The sequence below is a fragment of the Epinephelus fuscoguttatus genome, linkage group LG7 (assembly GCF_011397635.1).
Source record: "Epinephelus fuscoguttatus linkage group LG7, E.fuscoguttatus.final_Chr_v1".
Classification (NCBI taxonomy): Eukaryota; Metazoa; Chordata; class Actinopteri; order Perciformes; family Serranidae; genus Epinephelus; species Epinephelus fuscoguttatus.
The window spans coordinates 44,791,522-44,814,559 of NC_064758.1; the positions used below are offsets into that span (position 1 = coordinate 44,791,522).

Genomic DNA, 23,038 nt, shown 5'->3' on the forward strand with positions numbered 1-23,038 from the left:
CAAATCCCCCTCACCTGATGCAGTCGCTGTGTTGTGATAAGAGTTGATGTCAAATAGGAGACTTATTTATTCTGATCTTAATTTAGGTTTCGTCAGGTAGATGGTTTTGCGCATCCCTGCGTCCCCAGTTTATCTATAGTCACATACTGACACAAGTGTTACCTCTTGTCTTAATCCATCTATACATACTGTCGATTTTGTGTTATTTCATATTGTCCTCATTTACTATTCATTTACTCAGTTGTTAAAACATTTAGCCCTCAATAAATCTTCTTTTATCGCCAAGTCGTTGTCTGTGAATATTTCTTTTGAGCAGGAACTAAGATCACTGTATGGAGAATTCATAACCCAGATATTGAGATTGATTCATAATTGATAAGCGTTCTGACAAATTAATAATTGGTTTTCGGAGTTATTAATTTGATTAGTTGCTTCCCTCCATAGGAGGGTGGTGCCCCAAACTTTATTACGAGTGCAGACATTTTCTAAAGGTATTGCTCCAACAACACTGTGCTTCAGAGATGTTATGTGAAAATGTTTGAGAACAGTTTTTTGGAAACACTGAGCTTTATGCATGAGATGGTAATAAAAAGAGGTGAGGCAGATTGCTGAACAGGATATATGTGTTTATTGATGAAGCTGAAATCAATTCAGAAGAGAGGGAGAAGAGATCTTCCAGCAGCGATGTCGTCGAGGCTCGACTCCCTGTTAGAAGTGACAATATCACCACAGCTGATGTGTCATGGAGGGGAGTGATTACAGGTCTCTGGCACAAACAAAAGCCTTCTTCTGATCGCAGGGTATGTCATTGACGAAATCCCTTCCTGTAGACAAACAATGACAGCACGTCAGAGGGCTCTGCTATGTTTTTTACATTGACATTGTTTGCCTTTTCTCAATTAAGTGAAACTTTATTTTAATAACATTCTCCAAAACCTGAGTTATCAACTGCTTCACTGTTGCAAATGAAAGCATGTATTTAAAAAAAACGTAAAGAAACCAGGGGTGCAAACTTGTTGCTGTTTTGAATACAAAATAGGTTCGTGTTTGCCCTCATGCCTTCAGTTATGATAACTTTACTTGGCTAATATGACTATGTGTCAATCTGGGACTGTCATTTAGCCTGTAGACTGTAATCTCCCCATACCGAATGAACTCACTGTCTCCACTTGGGATTCTCAATAGAACAGTTAATAGTTTGAAGGCTGATCAGAAGAGCCAATCAGTAACCCTCTCTGATGATGTCACATCGTGAACGACAAATAGCTGTTGACGTCATCAGGACAGGAGGACAGCCAGTTAACTGCTGGAAGCATTCAGCTGAAACCAACTGACACTGGTTGCATTGAGTTACATGACGATGCATTCAAGCTCTATTCAGTAAAAATGAGTACTGAGCGAAGGTTAATTCCAAGCCAACATTTGTATGTGGGGCCCATGTGGGTAGTTGATATATATGGGATTGTCCACAGGTCCTATAATGGCCCCATGCCACATGCCAACATGGATGAGTTCACCTGTGGGACCCACATGGGTAATGGCACAGCTACATGCGTACCAAGTGGGTATGAGCCCAAAATGGGCTTCTAATCTTGGGCCCACAGATAAACCCATCCATGTGGGCAACTGGCATGTGGCTATTATGGAACCCATTGACAGTCTCATATCGGGCCCAGTTTTCAGCCCATTTACTACCCACATGGGCCCTGCATACAAAAGTTGGCTGGGTTGTGACGTAATCTTGTAAAATGTAGTTATGGACAAGAAACATCAATAAATTCAGGTTGAAGGAGTCATTTGTGTCTTCACAGCCATGTAAAATAGATATTAGAGAGGGAATTGTGATATATTACATCTAGTAAAAAGGCCTTTGAAGCAATTGTTAAAAACAATGTTTTTCATGTGAAAGGAGGTTATGACTGAATTAGTTCCCATTTAAAGGCAGTGTGACGACGGGCTGAATGACTTGAATGATTTCTTTGTTTCCCTGGCACAAAAGGGGAAATAAATAACAACAAAATAACCAGAAATTCACAGTTAGTCATCCCTAATATAAATGACGAAATGCTGGGAATTAGCTAAATGGACCTACGTTACTTGTGATGTAGTTAAACACAACACGTGTTAAATCATGTTGCCTAAGAAAGGGGCAAATGTCAAGCTCACTGAAAATGACAGAAGCTGAATTGTGTCAGATTTTCTTTTAGTTGCAGTAGTTGTAAAATCTGTTTATAATCTTCATATCTGATCCCTGTCTTTAACTGACCAAACAGCAGTTGTAATAGCAAAGTGAAGCGCAAGAACCAAATACATTTTTACAGCTACAATGTAGAACAATGTCCTTTCATACCAGTTTGGACCCAGCTGTGCCCTCTCTCATGCCCTGAACTGATGTCTCCCTTAAGGTACTTTTGTAGCAGTATGATTCCAGTAATTCTAGGGCAACTTTTTCCCCCCAATATCACTGTGGTGAAATTGTCTGGAAATCCATGTGTTAATGCTGATGTTTAAAAAAAAAAGTCTTCTAGGGCCAAGGGTGCAAACTTCCTTGATGAGTTTGCACCCTTGGAAACAATCCAAAACAAAACAAAACACATCCAAAGTCTGAGTAAAAATGAAACACAATAATGATGCAAGGTTCCACCACATTATGAGTTACAAAAGATCCTTTTCAGTATTGATAATTTTTTCCCACACTGCTTTTCAGTTAAAAAAAATCCCAATCAAAAAGACAACACATGTTGAACTTTGACCTTGAAAGTTGATCTCCATGCAGTTTTCATTTCCGCCAACGTTGTTGGGCTCCCCACTGGCCCAGCCTTTGAAGTCAAACAGTGAACCGTCACTGTTGAGCCACACACGCTCCTGAAAGAAAGGTTTTTACATAGCCTTGAACTTCATTTATAAATCCGGCTTGATGTATTTCAGTTATGTTTTAACTGTTGATGTTTTTGTCAAAGACTGGTTACAGCATGTACGTTAAAGAATAGGTGGACTCACGCCTGATGAATCGTAGCCTCCGACCCAAGCGTTTGTATGTGAGCCAGTCGCTCTCAGGATCCATTTTCTGAGTACCTTATATCCGCGTCGGGTGTGGAGGGAAGCCAGATTTCCACCGAGAGTGGTGCAGAAACGCTGATGAGGACAATAAAGTGTGGAGAGAAAGAAGACAAAGTGAGAAAAAATAATACAGAGATGAAGTAAGTTGGATGAGCACAGAGAGAGTTACATTATGTTGGAGACAAAGTGAGAATGTGAAAAAAGCAAAAAGAGGCGTGGAGCAAACATTTTGGTGTCTGTCCACCCGTCCCATTGTCGTGAACATGATATCTGTAGAGCGCCTTAAGGGAATTTCTTCTAATTTGACACAGACGTCCACTTCGACTGAAAAATAAACTGATAACAATTTGATGGTCAAAGGTCAAAACAGTGTGACCTCACAAAACGTGTTTTTGGCCATAACTCAAGAATTCTTGCATAAATTATGACAAAACTTCACACAAAGGAAAAAAAGGATAAAATAATGAAGTGATGACATTTTATATCCAAAAGGTCAAAGGTCAGCTTCACTGTGACATCGTAATGTTTAGCATAAAATACTTTTCTGGCCATTATTCAGCGTCGTATCTCAGGAACAGAAGGGGAGACATTTGGTCAGATACTGAAATGGTGACTCTAATCATGAAACTGTGCTGATTGTACAGATCTTCTGTGCTGTCGGGGGAAGATGTGTGTGAAGTAAGGATGTTGATCTTTGATTCAATGCCGATATCAGATATGCTGATGTGTAACAACTCATTTGGCCGATACCAGTATTGACATATCCACTTTTTTCCCCACCTAATTTTAGTCATCATCAGCTCTCTTCTGTAGTGGAATTAACATCATATTATGCATGTATACTCTTATCGTGACGGCCCACCAGCAGATGGAGACAATACTTTTCAGTGTATGTAATATTCATTCATTGTGCAATATAACAAAAAGCATGTTGCCCGATTCTGATTCTCATGTTAGAGCCGATGATGGCCAATACAGATGACGTACCCAATCTATTGTGCATTCCTAGTGTGAAGCGTCCATGTTTTTGTAGACATGGATGTAAACTGTAGAAGAAACGTGACTGGTTCACGAAGGCATGACACTGCGGGACGTTAATTATAGTCCGCAATAAAATTCTGTGTATTTCAAACCAAGTGTCAGAGTCAGCTGGTTTGAAGCACACACCACAAATACAGTGTGTCAGTTAGAAATGACATCATTTCAAGACGTACCTCTGCATCAGCCCAGGTCTTTGGAGTTCCATGGAACTGGTAACACCTGAAGTCAAACAGAGTCCAACCATCTGGGCAGGTTCTGCTGCACTCATCTGTAACACAGTTGAAGATGATTAGAAAGACAATCATGGAAAAACCCTCCAATGGTCCAAATCCAGTGGAGCTGTGAGAATATTGTCCCTCAGCTCAGTCTTTATAGACAGAAGCTTTTGAGCACAGAGCAATGTTGAAAATCATTTTTGTAGTCTTATCAGTAAACTGAAGAGCAGTCACAAAGTGGCAGCTACAGGATGTCACCTCCACCATTCTGAGAAAAATACAGATGGTGACTTTTATTTCTCAAAATGAGTTTTGTTCACTTCCTCCCTGTTGCAAAATATTAATAAAACATTCATATTTCATGTTAAAAACATGATGTTGGGCTGGAGGAGACACCAGAGGTCTTTTTAAACCAAATATACATATTACTTACATTTGCTCCAATCCACAGCCCACTGGTCAAACAGAGGACCACAATGAGAAGAAGACTTGATGCCATCTGTGTGAGGACACAGGATATTAGTAATGCAATCTGTGAATTCAAATTACGAAATTAAGATTTGCGAGATTCTTCTTGCAGCAACATTATTTGAAAAGAGGATTTTCCCTTGACGTGAAAATTAAAATTAAATTAATAAACAGATTAAAAGTATTTTCTGTAGCTATGAATGAAAACAGCTGATGCAGTGATGACAGGCAGGAATGAGAGCCTTACCTTGTTGTGATGATCAGGTGAGGTTGCACTTGCAGCAGTAGCAGGTAGCAGGGTGTCTTTGAGAGGGACAGCCTCAGTTTATATACCCTCTCTGCGAGTGTTCTGACCAACACCTGTGGTTTGTCTTTGTTTGATCACAATGTAATGTTTAATTATTGTAATGAATAATTAGTAATGTCTTGGCTCAAACTTGAGGAAAAACTGAGACGCTCTTCCAAGAAAATTAGTAACAAAATAATTACAATACATTTTATTTATTAGGCATCTTTCCAAACACCTAAGGTCACTTTACAGAGCATAAACATAAAACCACATGCCAACATGTACAAAACAGACGCAACAAGAGTCATGAATTTGGCAGACACTATTAAGAGTTGGGATAAAAAGACTTAGACTAATAATTGAACAGTGATAATATTTATCAGTACAAATAAAACACTAGAATTACAGCCCTACGGTTATACGCCTCTGTGCACCATTCAAGTTTCTCCTGCAGTTTATATCTGTGAAGAAATTTTGTTGGGTTACAGCCTTTAGCTGTGGTCAGGAAAGGAGATGGGTGATAGTTATGCTTAAAGTGACAGTCAGGTCAGCAGGAGGCCTAAAAGAGGACTCGAGGTCAGGCTACATGACCTTTGGTATGTATGCGCTCCATCTATTGTCTCCCAGTTGTGGCGGAGGGAGTAGAGCTGCCCAGATAAGGGCCGCGTTTCCCAGATCGCTCTTAGCTCAAGAAGATCTTTCACTAAGAAGGAGTTGTAGGATCGAGCTGACCCACTCTTAACAGTCTTCTTAGCGACCAAACGCTCACAGATCCAGCCGCGTCAGGCAAATTAATATTACACTAAGCAAGGAGATGTTGAAACAGTGCACAGTGTATATATTTTGATCTATTTTATACTTCAGATTTATATTGTTTAGCATTAATTGGTGACAGAATAGAAGGAATTTCATTCTGCAGGGACACGCGTGTCCTTACTGTGCATATGACAATAAACACTTTGAATCTTGAATCTATATGTTTTATGAAGACCCTGTGTGCGCTCAAAGCTGTGGCACAAGTTATGCACCGAAATAAGGAGGAATAACAAGTGTGAGATACAACGCCTCATCAGCTAGTGTCTCCACACATCTGGAGGGCAACCCGGTGCAATTTCACCCTCAGCCTGGAGGTGCAGTGCCCGGCTGCGCTGCATTTTTACGCAGTGGGGAGCTTCCTGGAGGTGGTGGGAGACGGCACCGGCCTCAGCAAGGCGTCTGTGTTTTCTTGATTAATACATTTCCTCATGATTCTCTTACCAAGACTACTTCTTGTTTAGTTGTGGTCTTGTTTTCGTCATGAAAATAGGTCATTAACAAATATTTATCGACTTAGTTTTTCATTAGAATTATTAGAACACATTTACACACGAGCAGCAGGGAATTAGTGTGTTAGGTAGCAGCGCTGTGTGTGACTTATGTGCTGATGAAGTGGTGGGTGATCGATTTGCCTGACATTGATTGATTTAGTTTCAGCAGCGCAGTAGTGGACAGCTCCTGTTAAGAGCGTCTTAAAGAGCGATCCTAAGAAGGGCATTAAGAACGCATCTGGGAAACACTCTTATCTTAGCGACCCTTCTTAACTAAGACGTTCTTAACTGTGCTCTTAAGTCTTAAGATCGCTCTTAACTGGGAAACGCGGCCATTGTTGGCTGGCTCCATTGCCATAGCTTCCAAGTTTAAGGGAGATTGCCCTGTGCTCCAGGCTCAACAGACGAGAGTCTCATTTTAGAAATGTCTATTTTGTAAGAGACAGTCGAGGTAATTTAGAGCGAGCCAGGTGAGCGTGTTTGTTGTTTGAAGTCAGTAACCAATAGAAACTTCCTAAAACCATAGATCGGGACAGACTTACCTTATTTAGGAACATGGAATGACTGGCAAGAGAATACTGTTTAGGTTAAATGCAAGAACTGGGCGAGGACACACTGTGTTACACTCTGTATATTTAACTGTGATTCTCCTCAGTTGGGTCTTTATTAAATACTGTGTTTGATCCAGCGAAGTTTCCTGAGGTCTTCTTCAGCTATAAAATCATCAGCTCTGAAATTTTTTCAACATCCATGTCAGTGAAAACATGGATGCTTCACACACAGAAAGATCTATACAAGATTAGAGTCACCAATTCAGTATCTGACCAAATGCCTCCCCTTCTGTTCCTGAGATATGACGCTGAGTGATGGACAGAAAAGTGCAACACTCTATATGTAATAATAATAATGATAATAATCACAAAATTATGGGCTACTATATGTTTAATACCTTCAACGTCACATGAAAATTGTTGGAGCTTGAAGCTGGAAAGGGCGTAAAGGTGGTGCAGTGGTTAGCATTGTTGCCTCACGATTAGTCTCGCTCACCAGACCTTTCTCAAGAAAAGAAAGGTCTGGCTGCGCCGACCCTCACTTTGAGATTGGAGAAAAAAACGCCCCGGCTGCTTGTATTTCTTTCAACCAATCACAATCGTTCTGGGCGGTGCCACAGCAACAGTGCGCTTGCAGAAATATTGCCGGGGGGAAACAGGTTTTGGTGTAACACGCCCACAAAAATATCACTTACAGGACGCGAACCATGGTAGAAAAATGGCTACATCCCCGCAAGATCAAACACCGCAAAAGTTAGTAAAGGACGTGTTGAAAACGGTTGAAAACTGCTACACAACCGGAGGTGGTAGGGCAAGACTTCAGCGGGTGGCTCGTTCCGCCCAATGAGAGGCTGATCTATGCAGCAAACTTCCGCCCACTCAGACTAGCTCACAATAAGAGGCTTCCTGGTTTGAACCTGCTTCCTCCCACAGTCCAAAGACATGCAGGTTAATTAATGACTGTAAATTGTTCATAGGTGTGAATGGTTGTCTGTCTCTATGTGTCAGCCCTGTGATAGTCTGGCGTCCCCTCACCCAATGTCAGCTGGGATAGGCTCCACCTCCCACGACCCCCAAGAGGATAAGTGGCTACGGAAAATAAAACTGGTAATCAGCAGCTCAGCGGTTAGAGTGGGCGTCCTATGTGTAAAGGCACTGTCCTTGCTGCAGTGGCCATGGGTTTGATTCCAGCCTATGGCCCTTTACTGTATATCATCCTAACATTCACATCCATCCTAACATACAATTTGTGCAGTATTACCTTGAAACAAATGGGAATTGTTTGACAGATACGAAAGGAAACGTTTCAGCATAATATTATGATGATACCAGTTGTAACCTGTATTATGTTCCATCTTATTTTGAATTTTCATCTCCAGAGCTACGCAGCCTTGCAGCAGCCATTCCTCCTCTCTCGTCCTCTACCTGTTGCACCTCTCTCTCTCTCTCCTCCTCCATTCTTCAATTTCACAAAGCTCTTCGTCAGTGTATTCTGGCTCAAATAAATAAGGGCGGCCATCAAACTCTGCAAAATCAGATTCCTCCTCCACAAAGTCGAAGTCTGGCAAAAAGTCAGCCATTATTCTATAAATCTTTCATAAAATAAATGAATGAACTTTTCAGGCTACTGTCCGGTTCTGCCTTCCAGCTATTGCTGCTTGTTCTCACGAGATTTCAGGCACGATATGAGATCGCTGCTTGTTCTTTCGGCCGTGCTTTGGAAAGCAGAGCTAAATGGTAAACAAACATGGCAGCACACCGGTAAGGTAAGACAACACGTTTACATGTCGTTTTCTATATGTTCTCTGACATTTATCCTAACGATATGAGGCGGTCATTGCGGAGAAAAAGTTTGTTTAGTGGACTAACTTTGCACTTGAAGGTTCCCCGTTCACTTACGTTTTAACAGGTCTGACGCTACTATGCGCCCCGGCTGTATCTAGGCTAACGGCTAACATGCTAACTATTATTTTTATGTCACTAGTCACTTGAAACAAATTTAGGACGATAGAAGACACAGGCACCTAGAGCGCAGAAACACGAGGCGTGTAGCAAAAACAGTGAGTTTCATTATCATTAAAAGATAATTACAAAAGCCGCCTCCAGCTGCTGAAACTCTTTGTGTGTGATCGGGGCCTAAGACTACATATGAGTGAGTCTCATCATTTTATGTTTTATAGATTTTCCATCCAAACATTTGGATTTTATATTGTCTCACAGAACAAAAACGCTCACATGATCAAAGCGCCAAAATGTTGTAAGATTTACTCAGGTTTTCTGAGGGGAGTTTGGTGCAGAGGCTTTTAAGTTGGAAGAAGCCAAGCAGTTCCAGGAATGATGCTCAGGGTCAAAAGCTCAGCACTTTTGAATGTTTTATTGTGTGAACTCATTAACATCACCATTATGTGCTGAGAGTGAATGTGAATTAAATGTTTTGCAGTGCAAAATGTACGCAGCTTGAAGACAGCTGATGTACAGTAAAGCCTGCTCTTATTTGAACATACATATATAGAAAAGACAGGAGGTAGTTCCAAAGAGATGCTCCTCTGTATGTTGGTGGATATTGATTAAGGGAAGTGTGAGAATATGGAAGATAAAAGTCACCATGTTTTCATCTGATCTGCCATCAGCTGATAATTGCTGTCATATAAACAAAACAAATCTCTTACTATTTTTACAATTACACACAATATCCATAATCAGACCCATACAACATCAACCAAGAGCTAAAATGTTCACCCCATCCTCTTAAACACTGTAACCATCACTTCCCAAACCTCTATTATAATCCATTTTTGTTTGATCACACATTTCATAGCCTCTGTTTCTGCAGGTAAATGTTACGTACTGAAAATCCTGTTAAACAGACCCAGGGTGGATTCTGTGAATACAGCTGGAAAGGTAATCGGCAGACTTGAATAAATCCCTCAGGGGTGTTGAATTAAGTTGGTTCTGTTGAATTTAGGACAAAAGGATCAGCATGAGCCAACAGGCCAGTAGCAGTGCTGTCCTGAAATTGGAGCGCCACCAAAGTTAAGAATTCCAATATTTGATTTCCATGGTTGCGGAAAGTTCAGTCAATATTTATGATGCATTACTCAGTCTCAAACTTGAGATGCCAGTGATGGAGTAAAAAAGTCTGCAGCTGCTCCACAGATGATGAATGGGTGACTGGTTTAGGCTTTGCTTTTGCTTTTTTCAATACCAAAATGAGCTTATTTCTGTTGTAGTGTTCTCAGCTCTGAAACAGAAAACAGTACAGTGGCATGCAAACGTTTGGGCACCCCTGATCAAAAATACTTGACTGTGAATAGTTAAGTGAGTAGAAGATGAACTGATCTCCAAAAGGCATGAAGTTAAAGATGACATATTTCTTCAATATTTTGAGCAAGATGACTTTTTTATTTCAAAATTTGACAGTTTCAAAAAAAGAAAAAAAAGAAAAGGGCCATCGCCACACCATCACATAGTTTCCCCAGTGACTGTTTTTGGCCTCCCCTTCCTGCTCAGCTTGCATTTGGGGATTTTGACAGTGTGTTATTATCTCAGCTGTTCTGACAGCAGCAGGTGTGTTTTTCGAGTGGAATCTTTCACTGTGATCAGAGGGCTGGGAGCAGGACAGGAAGTATTTACATCCTTAAATGTCGGAAAAAGTAACCAATACCACCCTGTAGAAATACTCTGTTACAAGTGACATTCCTGCATTTACAATGTTACGTCAGTAAAAGTGTGTAAGTATAAACAGAAAAATGTGCTTAAAGTGTTACAAGTAAAAGTACTGTAAAATGTCCCCTGTGACTGGTGTAGTCTGCGACTGTATCTGATCCCATCAGGTATTCTGAGTCATTCATGTCACAGCAGGATTTTACTGTTGGAGTTGTGGTGGAGCTCATTTTGAACTATTGACTACTGGTTATTTTCATTAAGGGTTAATCTGCTGATTATTTTCTGCAGTAATTGATCGATTGTTTGGTTTGTAAAAATTCTGGAAATAGTGGGAGACAGCGTCACACTGACCCAGAGTCCAAAATGACACCTTCATCATGTTTGTTTTGTCCAACCAACAGTTCAAACCTCAACATGAAAGTTAATTATAAAATAATAAAAAGCAAAAGCAGAAAAAAACGAGTCAGATGATAATCAGTGGCAAATTTATTTTCTGTCAGTTCAAAAACTGACTCATAGTTCCAGCTGGGCTTGAACATTTTCATGTGTTTTGAGTGTAAAATCTTAATTTGTAAAGTAACTAGTTACTAAAGCTGTCAGATAAATGTAGCGGAGCAGAGGTAGATGGTGACATGAGAAGAACAGACTCTGATTTGTGCTGACTGTACCTGAGTAAATATGTTGAGTTACATTCCACCACTGGGTGCACTTTATATTATTTTGATGAGTTTGTGAGTACGACTCGACTCGTGACTTGTTTGACCTGACCAATGACCTCACTCGACTTGCTTGACGAGCAAGGGCTCAGTTTGACTTGCTTGATTTTCACCGCAGTGACTTGGGATTTACTTGAGACTTGGAGGTTGTGACTTGAGACTTGCTTATGACTTGCACATGTGTGACTTCCTCCCACCTCTGGTAAAAATCCTTTTGAAGCAGTTTTTTGTAAAAAGATGTTTTTACATGTGAAAGATTAAATAAAAAGTTGTGTCATAACTTTGCATGATAAAACGCGTGCTCATTCAAAGCTAGTGTAGTGAAGGGCTTAATTACTGAGAAGTTATTTTTAATGTGTAGATTTCTCTGTTTCCCTGGAACAAAATGGGGAAAAAATAACAAAAACAACATAAACAACAATATAAAAACATGTGTATCAGTATTGACCCAGAATTTTAAAATCGGTGCATCCCCAATTTATCTGACATCAGAGTGCAGGTCAGTAAGAGCCAAGAGGGCCAGATACAATAACACACAACTAAGAGTGCCCCCTTGTGGACAAAATAGAACACTATCATATTACATGAGAATTTTCACATGCATTTTAGGCACAGCAAGTTTGTAACTGGATGTGGAATCTCACCCTTTTTGTAATTATTTTCTAAGGGGAGACTTTTTACTTCCATTATCTTAATGAATTCAACTTTTAATTCTAGTGATAATATGTTTGTTTAACCAACAATAACCCTTCTGTCTGTTTTCATCCCTTTAAGGGTCATTCTGACTGATAATTATAATCCTTTGAGACTGTTATTGTACCATGAAAATCTCAACCCTAGTAGCGACCTTACGTAAAAGGTGGAGCTGTGAACACTGCACTCTGATTGGTCAGTAGAGGACGGTCACTCTGCTCAGGGCTGAGTTGTGTCTGGTTTTGAGGCTCATGTAACCACTGTTCATACTATGGAGAGTTTTATTAGTAAACTGTAACTATAAAATGAAAGGATGTTTTGCTGCCTCTCACAGCAGCTGGAGTCTGAGAAAAAAACCAACTTTATTCACCGGGGCGTTAACCAGCGACTTTAAGGTGGAGCTTTAACTTGTAATGCTACTCAGTGCATGAGTTGATAACCATCACTTTAGTTTTTATGTGACAAACACTTTTAGTAATGAGTGGATCTTCAAGCGTTTATATATATTAATTTCAACCTGATTATGTGAACTGTATATATTCTAATCCTCACTTGGCATCTTGGCATGGGCTCTGACAACACTAAACCCCTGAGCTTGCCTGAGAAGGACTAAGTGCACAAAGCTGCTATTTTTAAATATCCCATGGAGAGAGACTCTCACTGCAGCCTGTTCTATTTTGTTGTGAAAATGTGGGCGTGCTGGACGGTGGAAACAGGGCTATATTTCCTAGCTTTTGTCAGGACCTTTGAATAAGCTGAAGTTGCCAAACAGTTTTGAAAGTCTTAGCAACAGACAATTGCAGTTCCACTGGAAATAAAGGCGTGGGTGAGCCTTTCAAGGTTTGACAGTATTCCTCTGACTCTAGCAATGTTTTTTAAATGGTAGTAGGCAGATGGCATTTTGGATTTAATGTGGCTGTGGAAATTTAAATCTGAGTCCAGGATAACACCAAGGTTTCTTGTGGAACTGACACTCTTATCTCTGTTGAGTTGAATTTTTTTTTTTTTTTTATTTATGCATCCAATCATTGATTTGCTCATTACAGTGACACAGGCATGCTACAGGTCATTTACCACCTGGTGAAAGCGATATGTATATTTGCATGGAAGGGTACATTATTTTTTAGTATGATCTGGCCTAATGGAAGCATGTAGAGATTAAACAAGAGGGGTCCCAAAACGGATCCCTGTGGGACCCCACGTCATGGCCATCTGCTCTGACTTGTAGTTAATGAGGTCAAGTTTATCTGACTCTCTATCAGCAGAAACAGGCAGGATGGATTATCTCTATCCTTTTAAATGGATTGATTTGTCTGTGCCATTTAATGGTTGTAAAAAAGCTCATAGCCACAGATATACAAAATGTTATCATTTTCCATTGTATATGCAGATATATGAACAGGTTTATTGATTGACTAGATGATTAATGAGCTGACTGACCGACTGATTGATTGATATTACACACTGAAATACTGAGCGTGAGACAGATTCCTCAACAGGATTTATGTTTATTGAATCAACCAAAATTAATTCATTCAATGGGTCCTCCAGCACTGATCAAGTCATCAAGGCTTGACACCCTGGTGGAGGTGACATCATCCGTGGGGTTGTGACATCACCATGGCAGATGTGTCAGCACATGACGGGGATCTTCACACGTGCTTGCCACAAACATAAGGATTCTTAAATGAGCAAGGCAGGTCGTTGAACATACCTAGAGTTCAAAAGATAACAAACAAACTATTAGAGCTGCAGAGAATGATTAGTTTAGTTATGATGATATTGTACTTATTATTTGATTCATTCATCATTTGGTGTAGACTGTACAATGTCAAAAGTTGTCCCAGTTTCCTAAAGCCAAATTTGACGTATTAAAGGAGCAGTGTGTAGAATTTAGTGGCATCTAGCAGTGAGGACTGCAGATTGCAGCCAGCTTAAACTTCTCCCATGTGCCAAGTTCTGGTTAGGATTCTGTTTGAGTTCATTGTTCAGGAGGATTTTACCTGCAGCTGAGGCATTTGGTCATGGACTTTCCATGTTCACACACGACATGTAAGCTACCCTGGGTGCGTTGGTTGTTGACATTCTGGGATGTCATGTCAACTTCAGCCTGTTACATGCATTGTCTGTTTTCAAAATACACTTCTTTTTCTCAGGAAATGTACCATCAACATACAGTCTCTTTCAAAAAAATGTCCTACATCGATACAACACCACAATTTGATCATTTTTTTTCTTCAACAGCAAATGCATGTTATGTTTTGCCAACACACACATGTGGTTGGGTTTAGGGTAAAAGAACAGGGTTTTTACAGTCTTACAGGAAGCGAACACCATCATCCGAGGTAAAGGTCGGTGGTTGTTGGACCCATTAAGCACTGTCCCGGCCACCTTACTCAGATTTTCGCCGCCTTAACTTTTGTTATTATTTGTTATTGTCCTGCTGCCTTTCGCCCTGATGTCACCAGGCACTGTTCAACAATGACAGCATCCAGCAGGGTATCATGCAGATGTGAAAAGATGGCTTATTCACTTGTGTCTGACATCGGAAATCTCTGACCAAGTGCTGGATTTCAGTAACTTTGGAGTGAGACTGAGTTGGATTAAAACCGGTAAAAACACTGAATTAAACAGTTTCACTCGGACTAGAGGGGCTGCTAACTATGGTAGCCGACGCAAAAACATGAAAACGTGATTGCCCCTCGAGAGCAGTGTTTGGTTTGTCCATTCTGAGCTACTGTAGAAACATGGTGGTAAACATGGCGATCTCTGTAGATGAGGACTTTCAGGTGATTAAACACTAAAGAAAACACACTGATTATATTCCATTCCATTTCACTGGATCTTTTGCTCATAAAGTCCAAAATATTCAGTTTCTGTCAAAGAAGTGGAAGATTACTTAACTCATAGTTTTGGCTTTACACACAACCGACTCTAATACTTTAGCGCATTGGCTCCCAACTGGTGGGTCACGGGTCCATTCTGCATGGACCACAAGTGACTCACAAACGTGTCATGTTTGTAAATGACAAACTTTATTTTGAAGTACTGTGGATTTCCAGCACAGAGCATTTATTTTGAAGTGCATTTCCTGCTTCCAACTTTCAACTAATGACCATGGAGAAATCCGGACCCTGTGGCTGGACCAGTTGGGGACCACTGCTTTAGCGGTATCTGCCACAACTTTTTTGCTTTTCCTTCATCAGGTTATAATCAGTTACAAAAGATAACATTTTCTAAGGTGAATATTGAGAATTGATTTCCAGAGTACTTCAAAAGAAAAATCACATGCAAGAGTTCAACAACTGAGCACATACTCGCAGGGTTTATCTCGGCGCAGTGTTCTTTTTGTTGATAGTTGTCGGGCTGCCCAGCATTCCAGGATGTAAAACCAAACTTGGTACCATCGCTCCAAAGCCACTTGCCTTCCTGAAAGGAGAAATTTTAAGGGTCAGTTCAGTCTAATCACAAAAATGAAGTTTTACCTCCATTGGCATCTCACCCTACTGATAGTGAAGAAATATCTGCAGCTGAGACACCAGCCATCACTCCAACACAATGAGGCAGAACATAATTTTGTTTGTCCAACTGAAACAAAAAATGAATGTCTCATTGTGTTGAGATGATGCACAGACTGGGTGTCCTGTTGGTCTAGGGCTATTACACAGTCAGTACCTTTACATTACATCAGAGAAAATCGATTTATTGCGTTAGTCTGACTAAAATGGGACTTTTGAAATTCATGTTAACATGTTAGTTTGACTGAAACCATATTAAATCGAATTTCTCAAAGTCAGACTAACACACCCAGATAATGTGATTGGGAGTTGAATTCCTCCTGCATGTATACAGTCAATCAGACCCAAACTGGCCGAGATGCTCTGAGCATGCTCCACAGTTTCCATCCCGGGCTTTGACCCAGGAGTCAAATACAATGGTCATTGGACATACTTTGGCCAATAAATTGATTCCCCTCCCGTGGACCCATCCCTCATTTCCCGTTGCATCTTAACTATATGGTATCAAGTAAAAGTGTCTTTAGAAAACAGTTGCTGTTGATCATTGGTTTGTCCTGTCAGACTCTCATCAACAAGACAACAAATTAAAAACAAAATATCTAACCAGTATCACGCTCGCAGGGGATCGTTGCATTGCATCACATTAATTGTTAAGTCACTCACCTGTGGCGCATCATGTCCTCCAATCCAAGCACGAGAATGTTTGCCTGTCGCTCTGTGGATTATCTTTTTTATGAATTCAAACGCGCGTTTGTCAGGGATCGATGCCAGATTCCCACCCTGGTCAATACAGGAAGCCTAATGACAAAGACGGAGTGTGAAGGTAAAAAAGATAAAGGGAGTAAGAGAAAGTCATTGAGAGATGGAATGAGTTAAATGAGGACACAAAGAGAAATTGGCTTCCTTTACTGAATGATTGTTGTAAGATTGAGCTGGTTTAAAGTAGTAATGAAATGGGTTTGGCAGTTCTAACTCATATTGTTCCACAAAGTACCTCTGCATCACCCCAGGTCTTTGCAGTATGCTCGTACACATAACAGTGATCTTCAAACAGAGTCCAACCAGGAGGGCAGACCTTACAGGGGTCACAGCATACGTCTACAACACAGTCGAAGATGATTAGAGAAATAGAAACACTATGATTGGTTCATCTGGCTGGCATGATTTAAGTCATAGGTTCAGATTTATTCCAGCGTCTTAATACAAAACTCAAATGTACACTGAGAGTTGTTTGCTGTAGTCATCTGTCTGATCTGAGAGGATGTCCAGTGAAAAGAATGGGAGGAAATCTCCAGGCCTCATTATTTAGAATTATTAATATAATGAACTTAATAAATCTTTGCACAGAAGGAGGAAAGTGGATTTTATCTACCATCACTGGCTGTAAGTGCAGTAAGAAGGAATCTTTTAATGGTCAGAATGAACCAAGCAGCTAACCTGGAAATCCTGATGCCCCGTCTCCAGAAAATTCAAATGTGCACTGCACGGGGATCTGGCCCCCATGTGCAGAGCCCGCTGAATCGCCATCGGACCAATCAGATCAGTCTACCTGACAGAGGCGGGCTCTGGGCGGGCGTAACATGATGAAGACAACGCTGCGCCCTAAGAGTCTAAAAGTAAACAGCCACGTCCATTCCACGTCCAGGACCGCATCCATTCAGTTTAGCTTTGGCAGAAACGCTAAGCCAACTACACTTATCTTTCTCCTTGAGAGAGGAACAGAAGACTGCCCTAGAAGCCTTCGCTTCCAGGAAGGACGTTTTGCCGACGGGATACAGCAAAAGCATAATATATCAGTTAGCCCCACTGGTCGGCAAACAAATGGGGCTTAGTGCAATGAATACGTCACCTTGTTTTTTGCTCTGATTGGCCATTGTGCTATTCAGTTGTGTGCGCCGGTATTTAATATACCTCAGTTAGTGCCACCCCTTGGGTAGGAAGGGTGCATCGGTGAGGGCCAGACTCAAAATCTTTCTAGATTTGAGTCTGGATTTCCAGGCTACCAAGCAGCAACTTCTGGGGCTATAAAAATGAAGCCAACGCTGAGGTACCAAAAAATGTAACTCTTCTAATGGCCGATTGATGCTGGCTCCAAGAGCGAGTCAGTCTCCATAGACTGTAAAAAAACAAACAATGGATGTAGTCACCGTGATGTCACCCACTGGTTTGTGGACTCCCATTTTGAAGCCTTAAGTTTGGCATTTCAGCAGGGGCTATCTCAAATTTTTGGAGTCAGAAGTGAGCATATTTGGGCGAGAGGGTGGAGCTGTGGAGGAGTGAGAGGTGGGTCTGACTGAGAAGCCGAGGGCGCTATCAGCAGACTGCCTGTCACTCAAGCAGTCCCACCCTGAAATATGCATAATTCAAGGACTTAATAAAACATAGATGAGGTGAGTTATTTTTGTACAGTTGACTCACTCATGGAGCCAAGTGGACATTAGAGGAACTGCAGGTTTTGTTGCTTCTGTGTTGGCTTCATTTTTCAGGCCCTCCACTGCCTGAAGTGGAGGTCTATGGATATTATAGATAATAATAATAAAGACAATAAAGCTTTATTCGTCTGCTCAGGAGAGCAGCAATCTTAAAAACCATCAATTTGCAAACTAAAAAAACTTGAACAGGAGTCACAAAGAGCTGGCTGCTGTATTATAACCATCCACCTCCCAAAGTACCAACCTTCATAGTACGCCTGTGAACATAAAAAAATAAAAATCAATATTACTTAACTCAACTTTATTGTGTGTTTTACTGTGTTTTATCCACAGCTTTACTCACTACATTTTATTGCACTGGTAGTTATTGTGAAGACAAAATATAGAAATGACAGAATGTGTTGAAGACATGATGCTAGTGTTTAAAGATCAGGTGTTAAAGCACCAACATCTTTCTAAAATACATGTATATATTACTTACATTTGCTCCAATCCACAGTCCACTGGTCAAACAGAGGACTGCAATCAAATGAAGACTTGATGCCATCTGTGGAAAGACACAATATATTAATGAAATAATGCACCACAGATACATAAATAAATTGTCTAACTGTTAAATGACAAAATTAAAATTTGAAAATTTCTTTTTACAGCACTGTTCTTTTTTTTGTGATTAAGGAAGATTAACAAGAACAAGAACTATATATGAAAAGGGCATTTGCCCTTGATGTGAGCACTTAATTAAACTAGAAGAGTATGCAGATCTCTGCCAGGAGGTATTTATTAATTTCATATTGTGTCTAATTTGGTGGATTATAACACATCAGGTTTGGAAATAATCTGCAGGTGCTGCAGTTCAAAATAAGACCAAACTTTTCAAGGGATGCCAGTTTACCGGAAAACTTGCGCCCCCCCACCCCCCACCGGCTGGTTAAGAGGAGTGAGGGGTCAGCAGTCAGTGTATAACTGTCAGTAAAATAGGTTTTTTAACTGTGAATAAACACCACAACCATGAGAGATCCTTGAGCATACAATCATAAATCTGCACACAAAATATGAGGCTGATTGGTCCAGTGGTTTGTGAAAATACACAGATACGAGGACACGAGGATCATGTGTGGCTTACGAAGCTTACGAGTTGATAAAATAATAATGAACAGTAGGGGTGGAAAACACCAGAGGCTCCATGATATGATATTATCACCATCCTTAAGTCATGATACAATGTGAATGTGATTCTAAACATGTTGTGATAAAAGATATTGTGATTTATTACCTTTTTAATACTGTAAATTATGTCCCTGAAGGAAAACTTTGTCAGCATCTGTGTTATCTAATAAAAAAAGTTTTACAGTCTGTTCATCTCATTTTAATCATTGTATTTGCAGCTAAATGTATCTAGTGGACTAAAAACACCACTGATTTTATTATTCAAGTAGGCCACCTAAAGTTTCGTTGGTATTTGTTCAATATTGCCACACAAAAATATTGCAATACTATGCTGAATCATTTTTTCCCCCCTCCTAATAAACAGATAAAAAGTCTTTTCTGTAGATATGAATGAGAACAGCTGATGCAGTGATGACAGGCAGGAATGAGAGCCTTACCTTGTTGTGATGATCAGGTGAGGTTGCACTTGCAGCAGTAGCAGGTAGCAGGGTGTCTTTGAGAGGGAACGCCTCAGTTTATATATCTTCTCACATGAGACGTGTCTCTTTGATCACACCATACTGTTTGATTATTGTAATCAAAAATGAGTAATCTCTTGGCTGAGGCTTGAGGAAAAACTTCTCTTCAAAGAAAGTTAGAAATGATGGATTTACTGCCTTGCAGTTAAATTTAGTTCAGACATTTAGGGGTGCTTTTTCTTTTTTACTTTTAGGAGCCAATGCAGCTGCCCTTAAAAACCACTTACTGCTGCATGCAGTACGCAACCAGTTGGGACATATTACTGTCTCATAACAAGTAATATGACCAGGGGCGTAAATATAGACAGTGCAGGCAGGGCAGTTACACTGGGGCCCATTGGGTGAGGGTGCCCATAGCGGGTTCTCCAACCACATGTTAGGCAGAAGACCCTTTGAGTAGGTTATATTGGCACCTTAGAAATATGCCTGTGTTCAAAGAAAAACTCACATTTTATTACAAATGGTGCTGTGTTCTTTAAATGCCTTTGGAAAGAGAAACCCATCTGCATCATGTTTTTTTATTCTTTTGTAAAATAGCCAGTAGTGATCTTTAACAAAAAATGTTGTAAAATATGAAATATATGCTTATATGCTAAAAACTATTCAATTGAACAAATAATTCCTTATTTTCTGAGGTATTCTTGTCCTGTACATATATGCGATGATGAATCCTGGGGGATATGAATGTTGGTGTTATCCAGTGTCAAGTCTCTATTTGATCATGTGAGGATAAGATTATACAGTAGCTAGTTAAGGCACATGACAAGTAACTAGCATGCCGCAGGGCCCAACATAATAGCGTGCACTGGGGCCCATTGGAATAACATCACACCAATGGCTTATATTCATTACTTTGAATAGAAACAAAACACCATTTGCTGAGCTCGCCAGACCTGGATAGCTCTGCTGTTGTTGCTTTGCAATGTATGTAGTTTAACTTTGAAGTTCTTCCTGCATACATTGTAGGTTTTAACAAATTCAATACAGTAAAATTATTTATGTATGTATTTCTCTCAACTTATTTGTATATTAATGTACTTTTTTCATTGGTGATCTTTCTGTTCATTTAAACATTTAATATTCCAATTATTAGTATTCAACTGGACATCAGTGTTGGCGGCACAGTGGTGCAGTGGTTGGTTAGCATTGTTGCCTCACAGCAAAGAGGTTCCTGGGTTGCTCCCCAGGGTGGGGGAGCCCTTCTGTGTGGAGTTTGCATGTTCTCCCTGTGTCAGCGTGGGTTTCCTCCAGGTGCTCCAGCTTCCTCCCACAGTCCAAAGACATGCAGGTTAATTGGTGACTCTAAATTGTCCGTAGGTGTGAATGTGAGTGTGAATGGTTGTCTGTCTCTATGTGTCTGTCCTGTGATAGTCTGGTGACCTGTCCAGGGTGAACCCTGCCTCTCACCCAGTGTCAGCTGGGATAGGCTCCACCCCCCGTACATACTAACATTCTAAATCTTTTCCTGACATACTATACTCTATGGTAGTATGGGGATTGGAACGTATAGCATGTTTCCAATAGGATGAATTCTCAGGACTGTCCCATATGGGTCATCTAGTGCCACCAGCAGGTCCACATTTTCACAAATTCTGTGAAATATCTCAACATCTACTACATTGATTGGTGCAGACATGCATGGTCCAGATGAACCATGTGACCTTGTATCCCTAAAACGCTGGTAATCTCCTGACTTTTATTTTACAGCCCCACGAGGTTCACATTTGTGGCTTTGAGTGGAATGTCTCAACAACTTTTGGAAGGATGAAATTAGGTTCAGACCTTCATGTTTTTTATAGGACTACATATTACCGAGACTCATCATTTCATGTTTTAAAGAATTTTCATTCATTCATCAGAATGCAACAGCTCAAATGACCAAACCTCCAAAACCGTTTATAAGTTGTAGAATTTCTGTAAGGACTTTGGTGCAGTAGCTTTTAATTACAGTAAGGTGTGCAAAATGAATGTTGTTATGTCTTTAAAGTGACAGAGACGTATGGCATCGTGTCAAATCTTTTACTCTTATTTATAATTACTATCACACACAATACCGATTATTTAGTAGGCCATATTTTGCACTTAAAAAAATTTAAAAAATCAACAAAAAGCTAGGGCAGCACGGTGGTGTGGTGGTTAGCACTCTTGCCTCACAGCAAGAGGGTTGCCGGTTCGATCCCGGGTGTGGGAGCCCTTCTGTGCGGAGTTTGCATGTTCTCCCCGTGTCAGTGTGGGTTCTCTCCGGGTGCTCCGGCTTCCTCCCACAGTCCAAAGACATGCAGGTTGGGGACTAGGTTAACTGGTGACTCTAAATTGTCCACACCTCTCAAATCTTCACCTCCCTGACTCTGCTGCTGTCAGCGGACCTACAGTCTGAAACAGTTAGTTTGTCAGGTATAGAAATGCAACATACAGAGACAAGCATGACATTTCAGACAGGTACGTTCCTCTCTGTTGCTGCAGGTTGCTTTCAGTACTGAAAAGTGTGTGAAACAGACTCTGGGTGGATTCTATGAATACAGCTGGGAAAAGTAAACTAGCAGACACCTGTATTGAGCAAATCTCTCAGGGGTGTTGACTCAAGATGATTCTGTTTAATTTTAAACATCCTGGTTGAAAATTGGGAGTAAATAGGCCAGCAGCAATGATATACTTACTACATCATCATAACATGAATTACTGTTTTATACTCTATGGTCGTAAAAGCATGGACAACCCTGTCCACATACGTCTGTGTACTTTTTTTTTTTTTTTTTCTGAGGTGACTGTTCATGGTCTGGGCTCGACCCTGATGCTGCAGCATACAGTGATATTTTAGACAGGAGTATCAGCAGTTTGTGTTTGGTTCTTTCATGGTTCAACATGGTAATTCTCCCGCCCTCATCCCATCTCGTCAAAAACCGCTGCTTTGTCAGTGGACATACATGTCAAAATATGATATCATCTGTTTTAGACGTTCACGAATGGTGTTTCAGCTGATGCTTGTTACATGCATTGTGTCTTCTCAAAATCTGTTTCTGTGGTCACAGGAAATGTACAGTTTCTGCTCATTATGTGCATATTTTCAAAATAAACGTACAACGCAAGTAAAACTTTGTTTTTAGGTTTACTTCCTTAAGTTTAGGGTACTTTCACACCTGCCTTGTTTGGTTCGGTTCAGTCGAACTCAAGTTCATTTGCCCCCTAAGTGCGGTTTGTTTGGACAGGTGTGAACACAGCATCGCACTCGGGTGCGCACCAAAACACCCAGGCGGAGACCTTATTGAAAACTGGTCTCTGTCTGGTCACAAACAAACTCTGGTTCATTTGTGGTGAGAATGTGTTCCAACCTCGATCCAAATCAACTGCAGTCACATGACACATTGTGCTGTATAAAGGGAATCAAATGCTTAAA

At 40.5% G+C, this 23,038-nt stretch overlaps 2 protein-coding genes across 2 annotated transcripts; both read right to left on the minus strand.

Annotated features, from left to right (window-relative positions):
* Positions 1–605: 605 nt before the first annotated feature.
* Positions 606–5,103, minus strand: LOC125891232 (galactose-specific lectin nattectin-like). Its single transcript, XM_049580306.1, has 6 exons — positions 5,032–5,103; positions 4,713–4,815; positions 4,275–4,369; positions 3,001–3,135; positions 2,754–2,865; positions 606–824 (listed from the first exon to the last, which is right to left on the minus strand). Exons 2-6 carry the CDS (start codon positions 4,813–4,815, stop codon positions 757–759), a joined length of 513 nt encoding a protein of 170 aa, XP_049436263.1. The 5' UTR covers positions 5,032–5,103; the 3' UTR covers positions 606–756.
* Positions 5,104–13,494: 8,391 nt separating this feature from the next.
* On the minus strand, positions 13,495–16,662 carry LOC125892359 (galactose-specific lectin nattectin-like; the record flags this gene model as incomplete). Its single annotated transcript, XM_049582330.1, has 4 exons — positions 13,495–13,720; positions 15,324–15,435; positions 16,188–16,322; positions 16,519–16,662. Coding segments are annotated over 4 exons (453 nt in total), but the record flags the coding sequence as incomplete, so codon positions are not given.
* Positions 16,663–23,038: the final 6,376 nt, after the last annotated feature.